At 43.0% G+C, this 13,515-nt stretch overlaps 1 protein-coding gene across 4 annotated transcripts in view; it reads left to right on the top strand.

Annotated features, from left to right (window-relative positions):
- Positions 1–2,785, top strand: part of VAV3 (vav 3 guanine nucleotide exchange factor) — a 424,388-nt gene extending 421,603 nt beyond the window's left edge. For all 4 annotated transcript variants that reach the window (XM_011935219.1, XM_011935218.1, XM_011935220.1 and 1 more), the window contains one exon: positions 558–2,785. In XM_011935219.1, coding sequence (XP_011790609.1) covers positions 558–599 — 42 coding nt within the window. In that variant the 3' untranslated portion in view covers positions 600–2,785. The remainder of the gene's footprint in view (positions 1–557) is intronic.
- Positions 2,786–13,515: the final 10,730 nt, after the last annotated feature.

Here is a 13,515-nt window from a genome sequence, read left to right as displayed (position 1 = left end):
TGTATTGCAGCTGTCAGCCCACAGGCCCCCGCCCTCTGGAAACTGGTGCTGTATTTTGCTGATACCAGGGACTCGCTGAAAATATTTGAAATGAATATGATAGTGACATATGTAAAATTCACTTGGGCAAGTGGGACAGCTTCCTGCTTGGAAAAGAGTTGAGGAGCATTTCAGTTCTTTTTAGACCCTGAGCCATAGAGCTAAACTTTATGTGTATTGCAAAATATCTATAAGAGCTGCTGATCTAAATTGGAAAGAATGGGACATAGTACCTCTGTCTTTTCATTCTGTTCTACAGCAGAAATAGGAATCATTATGCAGCAGAGCCCCCCGTATTATACTTCATTTACATATTTATTTGTGTGCTAGTGGATTGGAACACTGTTTATTTTATTCCTCCATTCCGATCATTCACTCTAACCAATCTTCTCACCTGCAATGGACATAAAACCCCAGTTTAATTGGGGTGTTATGAAAACAAAATGCTCTGCTTGTAGAATCCTTTGAAGTGTCAGATACAAAGTCATGTTGCTATGTTGGTTGCTTTTCTTTTTTAGGTGGGCTGGTTTCCATCCACGTATGTGGAAGAGGATGAATAAATTCAAATCCAGCATCGCACCCTGCACCAAAAATTTCAGAGAAGGGATAAATAGAAGCCTGCACAGCATTGTGAATTAACTGAAGTGTTTACAAAGCTGCATTTCTGGCTGTTCAACATCCTCCCTCCTTAGCCCCTCCTAAGTCTTAATGCTGAGATTTCTAAAGATGCTGGTACTGACAGATTAATGGCTTGCCTAGAGCTGTGCAAGAAACAGCCTGCCAGTCTGTCATTGTCAGGGACCAGGGCAAAACCAAGAGCCGTTCTTCCCAGAAGAGCCCTGCAAACACATTGGTTCATGCTTCCCTTTACTTCATCTGGTCAGATACCATGAGTGCCAGTCATCGGGAAATCTTTAATACACTTTTGCTTTATTCTCACATGTCATTCACCAGATTATTTGATGGTACAAAGAAGCAGAAGTGTAATTTTTATTTTCCCAGCATGAAGAAAAATTGGAGTTCTGCCATTTGAGCAGCTTACTGGAAAGATCTAGCCTTACTTGTCTTAAATTGTCCAACAAGGTGACTCATTGCCCAGCAAACACTTTTACCCTCAGATGTTACTCATGATATTATAAAATATGAGGCCAGTGCTCAGGTTTGCCTCATAAGTGAGATATCCCTGAAGGAATTTAATTATTCATGTGATGTCCTGATTATATTTGCAAACTTCTTTATAAAAGGTGAAAAAAGCACATAAAAGAGAGGGTGTCTTCGTATTAAACCTTCACAACCTTCATGATTTCATAGGATTATTTTGGAAATATAGTATTTGACTTTATGAAAGAATGTGGGCTAGGTATATTAGGAGTAGTTGCCAATAATCTGAATAAGGTGGCATTGTTTACAGAAACAGATCAAGGGCTATAATTTATGTCATTTTATAGCAGCAGTATCTATTAACACATGCCTTTTCCTCCCATCCACCTCCCCGTCCCCTCCCCTTCCATCCCCCACAAAGATGATCTGGGACATCACTTTTTTTTGCCACATTTTCTTGGAGCACAAACAACCTTGTTAAGGATTTTGGAAGGAAAGCACAGCTGGGTCCTTTATTCATTTCTGGGACAGAAAGAGGGTCAGTGGGCTTTTGTGGGCTTCCACCTTCTCTCAGAGTCTCCCCCTCTGCAGCCCATCCTGGGAGTGTATTAACTCGAGGGAATATGAATCTTGCAGTACATTTGTTTTGCCAAGCCATCACTCTTTTATGTGAGGAGCCTAAATACATTCTTCCTGGGGTCCAGAGTCCCCATTCAAGGCAGTCAAGTCAAGACATTAACTTGGCCCTTTCCTGATGAAATATTTCCTCCGCAGCAGAAGTTGTGTTATAACAAGATGCAGAGAGTGTTTCATGTTTGGAAAAAAAGAAGCAGCATTAACTTAGTAGAGCTGAACCAGGAGCATTCAGTTCTGAAATTTTGAATCATCTCTGAAATGAAGCGGGTGTGGCCTGCCCTCTCCTCAAGCCGTTTGGGTGCCATAACTCAAGGTTCAGTGGACACATCCCCCTGTTAGAGACCCTCATGGGCTAGGACTTTTCATCTAGGATAGATTCAAGATCTTTACCTCAGAATTATGTAAACTGTGATTGTGTTTTAGAAAAATTATTATTTGCTAAAACCATTTAATTCTTTGTATATGTGTAAATGATCACAAAAATGTATTTTATAAAATGTTCTGTACAGTAAAGTTACACCTCAAAGTGTACTCTTGGAATGGATTCGTTCCTGTAAAGTCTTGTCTGTGACTCTGTCTCGGGAATGTTTTGTCTGTTGCCATCAGCTGAACTTTGTTACGGAGGGAGCAGCCTCACACAAGCAGAAACACTCCTGTGGATGGTATTGTAGCATGTATTGTTTATTTTAGTCAATAGACCCTCTCCTTATAAATGGTGTTTAGTCTTCCTGTTGCATTTCATGGGCCTGGGGGTTTCCTAGCAGAGGCTATTAGAGCTCCTTTTTATGACATTACCAATTACATCTTTGTCTACGTTTAATACTTTGTATTGGAAACTTTAAATGCTGCAGATTTGTGTAGAGTTCTAATACCAAAGACAGAAGTAAATGTTTTCCATATACTTTGTCTTGCCTGTATGCAGCCCTTGTGTAATATGGTGAATTAGAGTGGTATTTCACTTTGTATTATTTTGTAAATATGTCAATACAATAAATAGTGACTAAGTTGATTTCTAAGAGTTAGAGTCTTTTTATTGAATGATCCCTGTATTAGTAAGCGTTCCCCTGAAAATGGATGACACTGGATCGTCGGGCCTGTACCCGGTCATTGCCAGCAGTCCAGAGAGGACGGGAGCCGTGTATGTTGGGGGGGTCACCCCCGCACCCCCGCCAGCCCCGCGGACGCTATGCGTCTAGTAGGAGGGCCGCTGCGGTCAGTCTTGAAGCCCAGGGCTGGACCCGGGCAGAGCCGCCGCAGGTGCAGATCTTGGTGATAGTAGTAAATACTCAAAGGAGAACTTCCAAGGCCAAAGTGGAGAAGGGTTGCATGTGAACAGCAGTTGAACATGGATCAGTGGGTCCTGAGAAATAGGCAAGCGCCATTCTGAATGGATAGGCGATGGCCTCGTTGCCCTCAGCCAATCGAAAGGGAGTCCCGTTCAGATCCCTGAATCCGGAGTGGCGGAGGTGGGCGCCGCGAGGCGTCCAGTGCGGTAACGCGACCGATCCCGGAGAAGCCGGCGGGAGCCCCGGGGAGAGTTCTCTTTTCTTTGTGAAGGGCAGGGCGCCCTGGAATTGGGTTCGCCTGGAGAGAGGGGTCCGTGCCTTGGAAAGTGTCAAGGTTCCAGTGGCATCTGATGAGCTCTGGCTGGCCCTTGAAAATGCGGGGAAGAGGGTGTAAATCTCTCGCCAGGCTGTACCCATATCCACAGCATTTCTCCTTCTGGAACTAAGACGTCTAGGCCAGCAGAACAGAATGTCACGTGAACAGGAAGCAAAAATTTTGCTAGTGGATCACTAGGGGTGATGGTGAGTGGTGCCACTTCCACTTCCACCCCCTGATTCCTGGACCCGTGAATCCTGGCTGTGGGAGAAACAGTACCATATATTGGACACTGATTCAGAGCATACACGGCCTTCTAAAGAATTTTGTCCCATCCCTGCAAAGTATTGTCACCTAATTGGCGTAACTGTGACTTCAAAGGGCCATTCCACCTTTCTATCAATCCAGTTGCTTCAGGATGATGGTGAATTCCATGAGCATGCGCCCACTGCTGTACTTCTTTAGCCCTAAAGTGAGTGCCTTGGACAGAGACAATGCTATGTGGAATATCATGATGGTGGATAAGGCATTCCGTGAGTTCATGGATGGTAGTCTTGGCAGAAACATTGCGTACAGGATAGGCAAACCCATATCCAGAATGTCTATTCCAGTGAGGACAAACTTCTGCCTTTTCCATGATGTAAGAGGTCCGATATAATCAACCTGTCACCAGGTAGCTGACTGATCACCCCAAGGAATGGTACCATTTCGAGGGCTCAGTGTTGGTCTCTGCTGCTGGCAAATTGGGCACTCAACACTGGCTATAGTCAGGTCAGCCTTGGTGAGTGGAAGTCCATGTTGCTGAGCCCATGCATAACCTCCATCCCTGCCACCATGGCCATTTTGTTCATGGGCCCATTGAGTGATGACAGGAGTGGCTGGAGAAGGAGGCTGAGTGGTGCCCACAGAATGGGTCATACTAACCAGTTGATTATTAAAATAATCCTCTGCTGAGGTCACCCATTGGTGAGCACTCACATGGGATACAAATATCTTCAGTTTTTGGCCACTCAGAGAGGCCCATCCACATACCTCTTCCCCAGATTTCTTTGTCACCGATTTTCCAATCATGCTTCTTCCAAGTCACTGACCACCCAGCCAAACCTCTGGCTACAGCCCATGTATCATTATATAATACACAACCAGGTACACTGCTCGAATTTCTGTCGTCTGGGAAGATTTCCCTTCGGTGCTGTCCTTCAGGGATGTCTTGGAAAGGGGCTGCAGTGCCGCAGCTGTCCACTTTCAGGTGTTGCCTGCATATTGTGCAGAACCATCTGTGAACCAGGCCCTAGTCTTCTCTGTGAATTCATCATAGAGAGCTCCTTATGTAGCCATTGGTGCAGGCTAGGGAAGAGAAAGCAGGGTGGCAGGAGTGGAGACCAGGGGCATTTGAGCCACTTTCTCATGTAACTTACTTGGCCTTTAGGACCTGCTCAAGCCCGATCACGTATATATCACTTTCATTTGATGATGGACTGCTGCTATGCATGACCCACTTTATTGCTAGGTGGGTCAGAAAGCACCCAGTTCATGATAGGCTGTTCAGGTCGCAGCGTGACTTGATGACCCATAGTTTCCACCAAAGCCCAGTATCAAGCCAAGAGCTGTCTCTCAAAAGGAGAGTAGTTATCTGCAGAAGATGGCAGGGCCTTGCTCCAAAATCCTAGAGGCCTCCACTGTGATTCACCTATGGGGGCCTGCCAAAGGCTCCAAACAGCATTCCTATCTGCCACTGACACTCAAGCACAATTGGATCTGCTGGGTCATATGGCCCAAGTGGCAGAGCAGCTTGCACAGCAGCCCGGACCTGTGGCAGAGCCTTCTGTTCTGGACTCCACTCAAAACTGGCAGGCTTTTGTGTCACTTGATAAATGGGCAGGACTAATACACCCAAATGAGGGATGTGTTGCCTCCAAAAGTCAAATAGGCCCACTAGGCATTGTGCCTCTTTCTTGGTTGTAGGAGGGGCCAAATGCGGCAACTTATCATTTACCTTAGAAGGACTATCTCGACAGGCCCCACAATCCCATAACTCACATATACCAGCCCCAAAATTAACATGGGAATTAAGCCCTAATTTTGTTTAGGTTTAGCTCAGGATTGCTGCCTAAGTTATGAACAGTGAACTACAAGGTAAACTCAGTAGTTGCCAATAGCATTTATTGGCATGCTTACCGTGTGCCATGCTCTGTACTAAATGCTTTATTCGCACTAACTTACAACAACCCCCAAAGGTAGAACCCCATAATATTTTCATTTGTACATGAGGAAACTGAGGTACATCAAGAGGTTGCAGTTTTCCCAAAGTCACACAGCTGCTAAGTGTCAGAGCTGAATTCTGACTTGGGTGGTCTGGCTCCAGAGTCCATATAACCACTATCCTATCCTGTCACACTTTGTAGGGCAAGAGAGAGATTTTGTACATTTTTAAACTTAACATAACCAAGAAGAAACTATTTGATACTAAACAGTGGTTTGAACAAAGGAAGATTAACACAGAATTGAGAAATATGCCACTATTCCTGCCACCTAAAAGAAACCCCAAAAAAGATATTCCCTAGAGAGATCGGTATCAGATTGAATTTTCGTTTCTACTTTGATGCACTCTTGCACTAGAAAATGGCTGCTAGTCCAGAGAGGCTTGGAGTCAAGATTCCCATGGGGGAGCGGGCCAGCTGATAATCCACAGTGATGGAGTCTGTCTTAGGGAGAGGATGGAATCACTTCATTCCTTCTAAAGACAGGAAGGGCCATGGTGGTAGCTTCTACTTGACTTCACCATCACAACCTTGCTACAAACACAAAATTCCTGCCATTTTCATTACAGTAATGGCAGTATTACAGTGGGTTATACAGCCCTCAATCTATTATTTGAGGAGCCAACTCCATTGGTATCTTTTTCACTTCTCTTTGACATACTAACATTATGTGACTGTTAGACCTTGTATCAGTTCATCACCATCCTCACCACTATCAATTGTACTCACCGTTGACCCCTTTATTTGGTAATTAACATGGGAACATAGCTTTGTAACAAGTATTTTGTCTTCTACCAAACGAGTGAAGTAAAATATGCTCTGGTAGTTAGTTTTTGGTTTGTTTGTTTTGAGATAGAGTTTTGCTTTGTCACCCAGGCTCAAGTGCAATGGTGGGATCTTGGCTCACTGCAGCCTCCGCCTCCCGGGTCCAAGCAATTCTTCTGCCTCTGCCTCCCGAGTAGCTGGGATTACAGGCACCCGCCATCAGGCCCAGCTAATTTTTGTATTTTTTTAGTAGAGACGGGGTTTCACCATGTTTCCCAGGCTGGTCTCGAACTCCTGACCTCAGGTGATCCACCCGCCTCAGCCTTCCAAAGTACTGGAATTACAGGTGTGAGCCACCGTGCCCAGCCACTGGTAGTTAGTTAGTTTTGAGGCATCTTGCTTTGTTCTACTTAATCTGACAGCTGTATGGAAGAGTGAAAAGGCATGGCCTTATAACTAAGACTGACTGTCTCGGTTTATGTCTCATCCGTACCATGCAGAACCTCTGTCAATCAGTACCGCAACACCTACTTCATAGAATGGTTGTGTGACACAACTGAGATCATCCATGTGAAGTGGAACGATGCCTGACTTATACAAAGCCATATTTGTCATTATCATCCTTGTTGTGATTGTCAGATGGATTTGCTGACAAGTTTGGATAGTTGCCATCTTAATATTTGAATTTCTTTAGCATAAGTTAGGCTCATTTATTGGATTAAGGAGAAAAACCCTGCAGATTCTAAATTAGCCTCTCTAGGATGGGAATTAAACTATTTGGTTTCTTAGATAGAAGGAGAGTTTTAGCATCAGTCAGACTGGGGTTCAAACCCCAACCCTGCCACTAACTTTTATGAGCATCCACTACCTCTTCTGTACTGAAGGGATCATTAAAAGTGCCTGAGAGAGCTGTCATGAAGAATAAATGATAACATATGAAAAAGGTCCCTAGTACAGAACTTCACACATACTAGGTATGCAAGAAATGTTGATTTCCCTCCCTTTATGAAAGATAAGATACTCAGGCACCAAATTATGTACTTGCCGCCTTTATTTTGAATATTATTGAGAGTTCATGCTTGGTTTTTTACATATAGTTTAATCTGCACTTAAATTATGGACAGAGTTAAAGGTATACATATTCAGGAACATTAATATGCAAACCCACAAACAATCTCAGAAGTTGAATTTAACAGCTCTACATTATTTTGACTAGGAAAATGGAATTTTTACTCAGCTCATAATCATTTAGACTGAGTCCATTAGTCACTTCATTTTTCACTGAAACTTGTTTGCTGTGATTGGTTGGACTCTGATTAGAAATGTTATGCACCCACATCTCATCTGGCACCTTATTCTAAGTAATAGGTGGTTTAGAAGCCACCTTATTCTAAGTAATGAACAAGTCCCAGAAAGGATATCATAAAGGAATTCTGTCTCATTCGGTGCCATTGATTAAACCAGATCGAGGGAAACTGTGACAGAAAACAAACTCCTTTGGAAGCACTCTGGACACTGGCTCTCTCAAAGTCCCTAAATTTCTAGGCACAATGCAACTACAAATGATGACCCAGGCACATGGCCAGATGGGGAGAGGCCTCAGTACAGAAACACAGTGTACACAAAAGTCACTCCACACCCTGTCCTCTAATGGATGTTGGGGTCCACGTTGAGAGTCCTGAACAGGAGGGAAGGTGGACTCCAGAAGAACCAATGTGTCCAATTCACGATCTGGCTTGCCCAAGGTCATGCAGAGAGAAAATACTGTCAGGGTAAAGACTCAAACATGGGTGTCTCCGCTCTAAGTCAAATAAATGCCCTCTATTCCTCTGTCATACATCAGTACTCAAGACCCTCTGACTCCAGAATTATTTCCTCTGTTCTTAAGGCCTTTCTTCTGGGAATCATTCTGGGTGACTGCTGGGATCCTAGATCAGGTAAGAATATGACTGTGTCACAATCCTTGCACCTCTTGCTGTCAGCCTGTCTTGATGACTTTGAAACATGTCAATAAGAATAGTAATGACTCAGGAATCTGACCAGTAATGCTTGTGGATTTTACTTTAAGTCTAGGATACATGTGCAGAACATCCTGGTTTGTTACATAGGCATACTGCTGAACCTATCAACCTACTACCTAGACATGGATGAAGCTTGTGGATTTTCAAGTGATCCAAATGACCTCTCTACAGAAAGTGAATTTTTTTTTCCCAAGGATAATTTACAGTCCATCTCCTTTTCTCTTTTGACTGTTCTTTTTTTGTACTGGTATCTGCCAGCCAGTATGCTAGGTATTTGTTGTATATTATCTGATTTATCTCATATAATCCTTCTGAGAATTCATTACAGACTAACAACATCCCATCTTTTAATCATGAAAAATCTTGTCCTAGTTTAGTAAGTCTTCTACACTAGGTCTATTTTTTAAGGCTATTTGACATGTTTTACTAATCTATATGATCTGTCTTTTTGTCTAAAAAGCAGTATAGACTAGTGGTTAAGGCTTTGGAACCAGACTATCCTGGCTCTACCACTTATTAGTTGTATGACCTTGGGCATGATGCTTACACTGCCTGTTCCTCTGTTTCTCCATAATTAGAATGGGGTTATGATAGCACCTTACTTCAGGAGGTTTTTGTGAGGATTAAATGAAATAATAATAACAGCTGTGATTTTTTTTTTTTTTTTTAAAGATGGAGTTTCCCTCTTTTTGCCCAGGCTGGAGGGCAATGGCGCAATCTCTGCTCACCACAACCTCTGCCTCCCGGGTTCAGATGATTATCCTGCCTCAGCCTCCTGAGTAACTGGGATTACAGGCATGCGCCACCACCCCCAGCTAATTTTGTATTTTTAGTAGAGATGGGTATCTCCATGTTGGTCAGGTTGGTCTCGAACTCCCAACCTCAGGTGATCCGGCCGCCTCGGCCACCCAGAGTGCTGAGATTACAAGCGGGAGCCACCGCACCCAGCCATAGCTGTAAAATGTTTAGAAGAGTGCCTGGCAGAGAGTAGACATTCAGTAAACAAGAGAGTTTAAAATTGCATTTTGACCACTACTTTAAATATACATACAAAAATAAGTGTTACAAATTTTAAAAACTCAGATATGTTAAAAACTCCCTTTGAATATATATTAGCCTTTGGAAGAACCCTCTTAATTTTTTTTTTTTTTTTGAGATGGAGTTTCGCTCTTGTTGACGAAGCTGGAGTGCAATGATGCGACCTTGGCTCACCGCAAACCTCCACCTCCTGGGTTGAAGCAATTCTCCTGCCTCAGGTGCCCGCCACCACTTCCAGCTATTTATTATTATTATTTTTTTTAGTAGAGACAGGGTATCACTGTGTTGGCCAGGCTGGTCTCGAACTCCTGACCTCAGGCGATCCTCCCTCCTTGGCCTTCCAAAGTTCTGGGATTACAGGCATGAGCCACCATGCCCGGCCTTGAGTTAGCTTTTCACATTAGTAATCCTTTCAAAATGATGCACAAATGGAGCCCAAATCAAACGCTCTACCAGAGCACCATGTATCAGTTATCTACTGCTACCCAACAAATTCGGTGCTCCCAAACTTCGCAGTTGGGTCCAGCAAACATCTACTATTTCACCATTTCTGTGGGTAAGAAATCCGGGAGCAGATTCGCTGTGTATTTCTGACTTCAGGTCTCCCATGAGGCTTCTATCAAGGTGCCAGTCAGGCTGCAGTCATCTCCAGGCCCAACCGGGGGAGAGTCTGCTCCTGAGTTCACTCCTGTGGGCCTCTCCACATGGCTGCCTCACAACATGGCAGCTGGCTTCTCCCAAAATTAGCATCCAAGAGGGAAAGAGCAAAAGCACTGGAGATGAAAGCTAGTCTTTTTATAACCATCTTAGAAGTGACAGCCCGGCACTCAGCTCTATTCTATCCCTTAGCGTTGAGTTACTAAATCCAGCTCATGCTCAAGCGGAGGGGATTACACAGGACGAACACCAAGACAAAGGGATTGTTGGGGGCCATCCTACTGGCTGCCTACAACAGATGGGTGCAATGAATGGTCATTGGAGCCACCACTGAGGACTGTCTGAAAGGCATGGGTTACTTCAGAGAAACTTAAGGTGAATCTAAAATGCAGTTCTTCATAAAAAACAATTTCCTGTTGATTCCTTTAATCAGTGTTTACTGAACCCACTCTATACCAGCCTCTGCAGGGAATAAAGGGATGCATAAGAGAAGGAGCTATCCCCAGGGGAACTCATTTTCTTTGCCCCTTTCTTCATTTAGGAAATGCCTTTCCTGAGGCTCAAATTGTTGGGATAGAGAAAGGGGGAGAGAGGAGTGTGGGAGAAGTGTCCGATATGTGAGATGCTTCATCTCACAGGATCACAGGGAAAAGTGGAAACGGCAACCAGCCATGCCCTGAAAGTGGCTGTTGAGAATGTAAAACTCTAAAATCCCAGAGTATGTGGCCAATCATTCATTCCTTCATTCTTTCATTCATTCCTTCAACAAATATATATTGAGCTCCTTCTACAAACTCTATAATTCTAGCCTTTGAGGATACAACAATGAAGCTGACACAATTCCTACCCTTGAAAAGCTTATCTGCTTGCAGATAGTGACGAGCAAGACACAGGCACATAATGTTAGGCACTGGTAAGTGTTATTGAGGGGGAAAAAAAGCAAAATAAGCGAGGAAAATGTTATTTGAATATGGTGATCAAAGAAGGCTTTATGAGGAAATGATTTTTTTTTTTAGCAGACACCTAATTTAAGTGAGAATAAAAAAAATATGTGAATATCTGAGTGTTTAGTGTTTGGAGAACTACAAGGGCCCAGTGTGGTTGCAGAGGGTGAAAAGGAAGAGAGCTTTCTGGAACAGATCCGGTGGATCTTATAGACGGGGAAAGGAGGGTGACAGGAGCCACTGGAAGCTTTTAAGCCATGATGTGAGGTGGTCTTATTTATATTTCAGAAAGCTCACACTGGATGCTGTGGACTGAGATAGAGCTAGACCTGTGCAATCAACACACTGCCATTCGTTGATAATAACTCCTGTATTTGTTTGCCAGGGATGCCATAATAAAGTACCACAAACCCAGTGGCTTAAATAGCAGAAATTTATTGTCTCGCAGTTCTTAAGGCTAGAAATCCAAGATCAAGGTGCCTGCAGGGCCGTGCCCTCTCCGAAGGCACTAAAGAAGGATGCATTCCAAGGCTCTCTCCTGGCCTGTGTAGTCCTTGGCTGCAGCAGCATAACTGCAGTCTTCACGTGGCATTCTCCCTGTGTGTGTTTCTGCGTCTAAGATCCTCCTTTTTATAAGGACATCAGTTATATTTAATTAGGGGCTCACCCTACACCAGTATGACCTGATCTTTACTAATTACATCTGCAACCACCCCATTTCCAAATAAGGTCACATTTTGAGGTACCAGGGTTTAGCACTTCAACATTTAGCATTTGAAGGGGACACAATTAAATCCATAACAGCTCTCTTTCTTATATTCTCATGTTATTAGAGTGCATGCTAAATGATACAAATGCTTCAGCAGAGATTACTAGGGACAGGGTGCAGCATGGGAAGAGGAAAGCGAGCCAGAGAGAGGCTATACTTAGGGACAGATGTGTCCACAGCCTGTCTCTGTCCTGCTCAACCTCAAGGGGCCTAAACAAAGGTCAAACTTTTGTAGAAATTCAAGTAGATGCTGATAGAAAAACAATACCATTTCCACTCATGTATTCGTCATCTTCTCAGGCCATCAGCTCCAAGTGAATTACCTTTTTTTTTTCTCACCCTATGTGTCAGAATCACACGTCTTTCCACCGGGAGAGGAAAGCTCCTAGGTGCTTTTGTGTAGGTAAGCTCATTAGGAAAAAGCAACCTATTTAAGTGAATTAATGAAACACTTCTGGATTCTGTGCAAATTAGGCCTGCATAATATGAAGAAGGGAGAAAAAAATGTGCTGTGGTTTTATAGAGAGGTGGGAAATGCCCTCAGCATTTATTATACTTAATGATGAGATATTGTTGCTAGGTGGTTTGAAGGATGAAGTTTACATTAATAATATGTGATGCAATGCATCTACATTAGTGTGAAAAAATTGTTTTATTTACCTTTATGCAGCCTATCTGGTCTACTCATTATGTGGTTTATTTTGCAATGTCCTTAAAATACTGGACATAATCCCATTTATAAATTCCTGCCTCAAAGATGGCATTGAGTGGATATTTAGGAGGGGCATCCAGGAAAGGGGGAGTGGATAAACCCTAAATTAATAATCCTGGAATGACATATTGAATGCTGCACTATTAGTTTGAAGCTGTTGGGTGGAAAGATGCAAATGAAAATATATTGTGTCTTCTTGGGACTTCTCAGCACAGCCTAAAATACAATTAAAATTGTGCAAGAGGCCTAAGTTGAACTTTTAAAATCATATGGCAAGTTATTTTTGCAACAATTAGCAGTTTCAAAGTTCTTAATATGTTATAAGTACATATAGTTTTTCCAGACTAATTTTGCAATGCAACTACTGGGGAAGTGGAAAGAGCACAGGAATGAAAATAAGACAAACCAGGTTCTAGTTCTTGATTCTTCCACTAATGAATCAAGAGGCTCTGGATGGAACCCCCAACCTCTCTGAGGCTCAGTTTTCTTATCTGAAGAATGAAGACAGCAAGCCCACTTCCGGTTCTGACATCCTATTATTCTGCATGAAGGCATTCAATAAATATTTGGCCATGATACATCTTCATGGAATCAACTTTGTAAACGGAACAGAGAACCGAGGCTCAAACAAAAGTAGGTGGACAACTCTGAAGGGCATAAATCTTGCATCATTCTCTTCTTAATATCTCCACCTCTTTCACCTTAGTCCCAGGCAACCTCATGTCACCTAGATGATTGCAAGAGCCCCTAACTAGCATCCCTGCTTCCATTCCCACCTCCCTCTAATCTTTTGATTATATTATTTCATTTCCTTTTTCAGAACTCTTCAACACCTCCCATTTATTTAATGCATTTGTGGAGTACTTAACCCATGGCACAGGTGCTGGAAATACATGGTTAACAAAACAGACAATTCTCTGCTCTTACAGAGTCTTCTTTATATTGGAAAGAAGAGGGAGACAATAAATGA

The sequence above is a fragment of the Colobus angolensis genome, unplaced genomic scaffold, assembly GCF_000951035.1.
Source record: "Colobus angolensis palliatus isolate OR3802 unplaced genomic scaffold, Cang.pa_1.0 Scaffold141, whole genome shotgun sequence".
NCBI lineage: Eukaryota > Metazoa > Chordata > Mammalia > Primates > Cercopithecidae > Colobus > Colobus angolensis.
The sequence above is the reverse complement of the archived record's forward strand: the minus strand, read 5'-3'. Positions and strand labels throughout refer to the sequence as shown.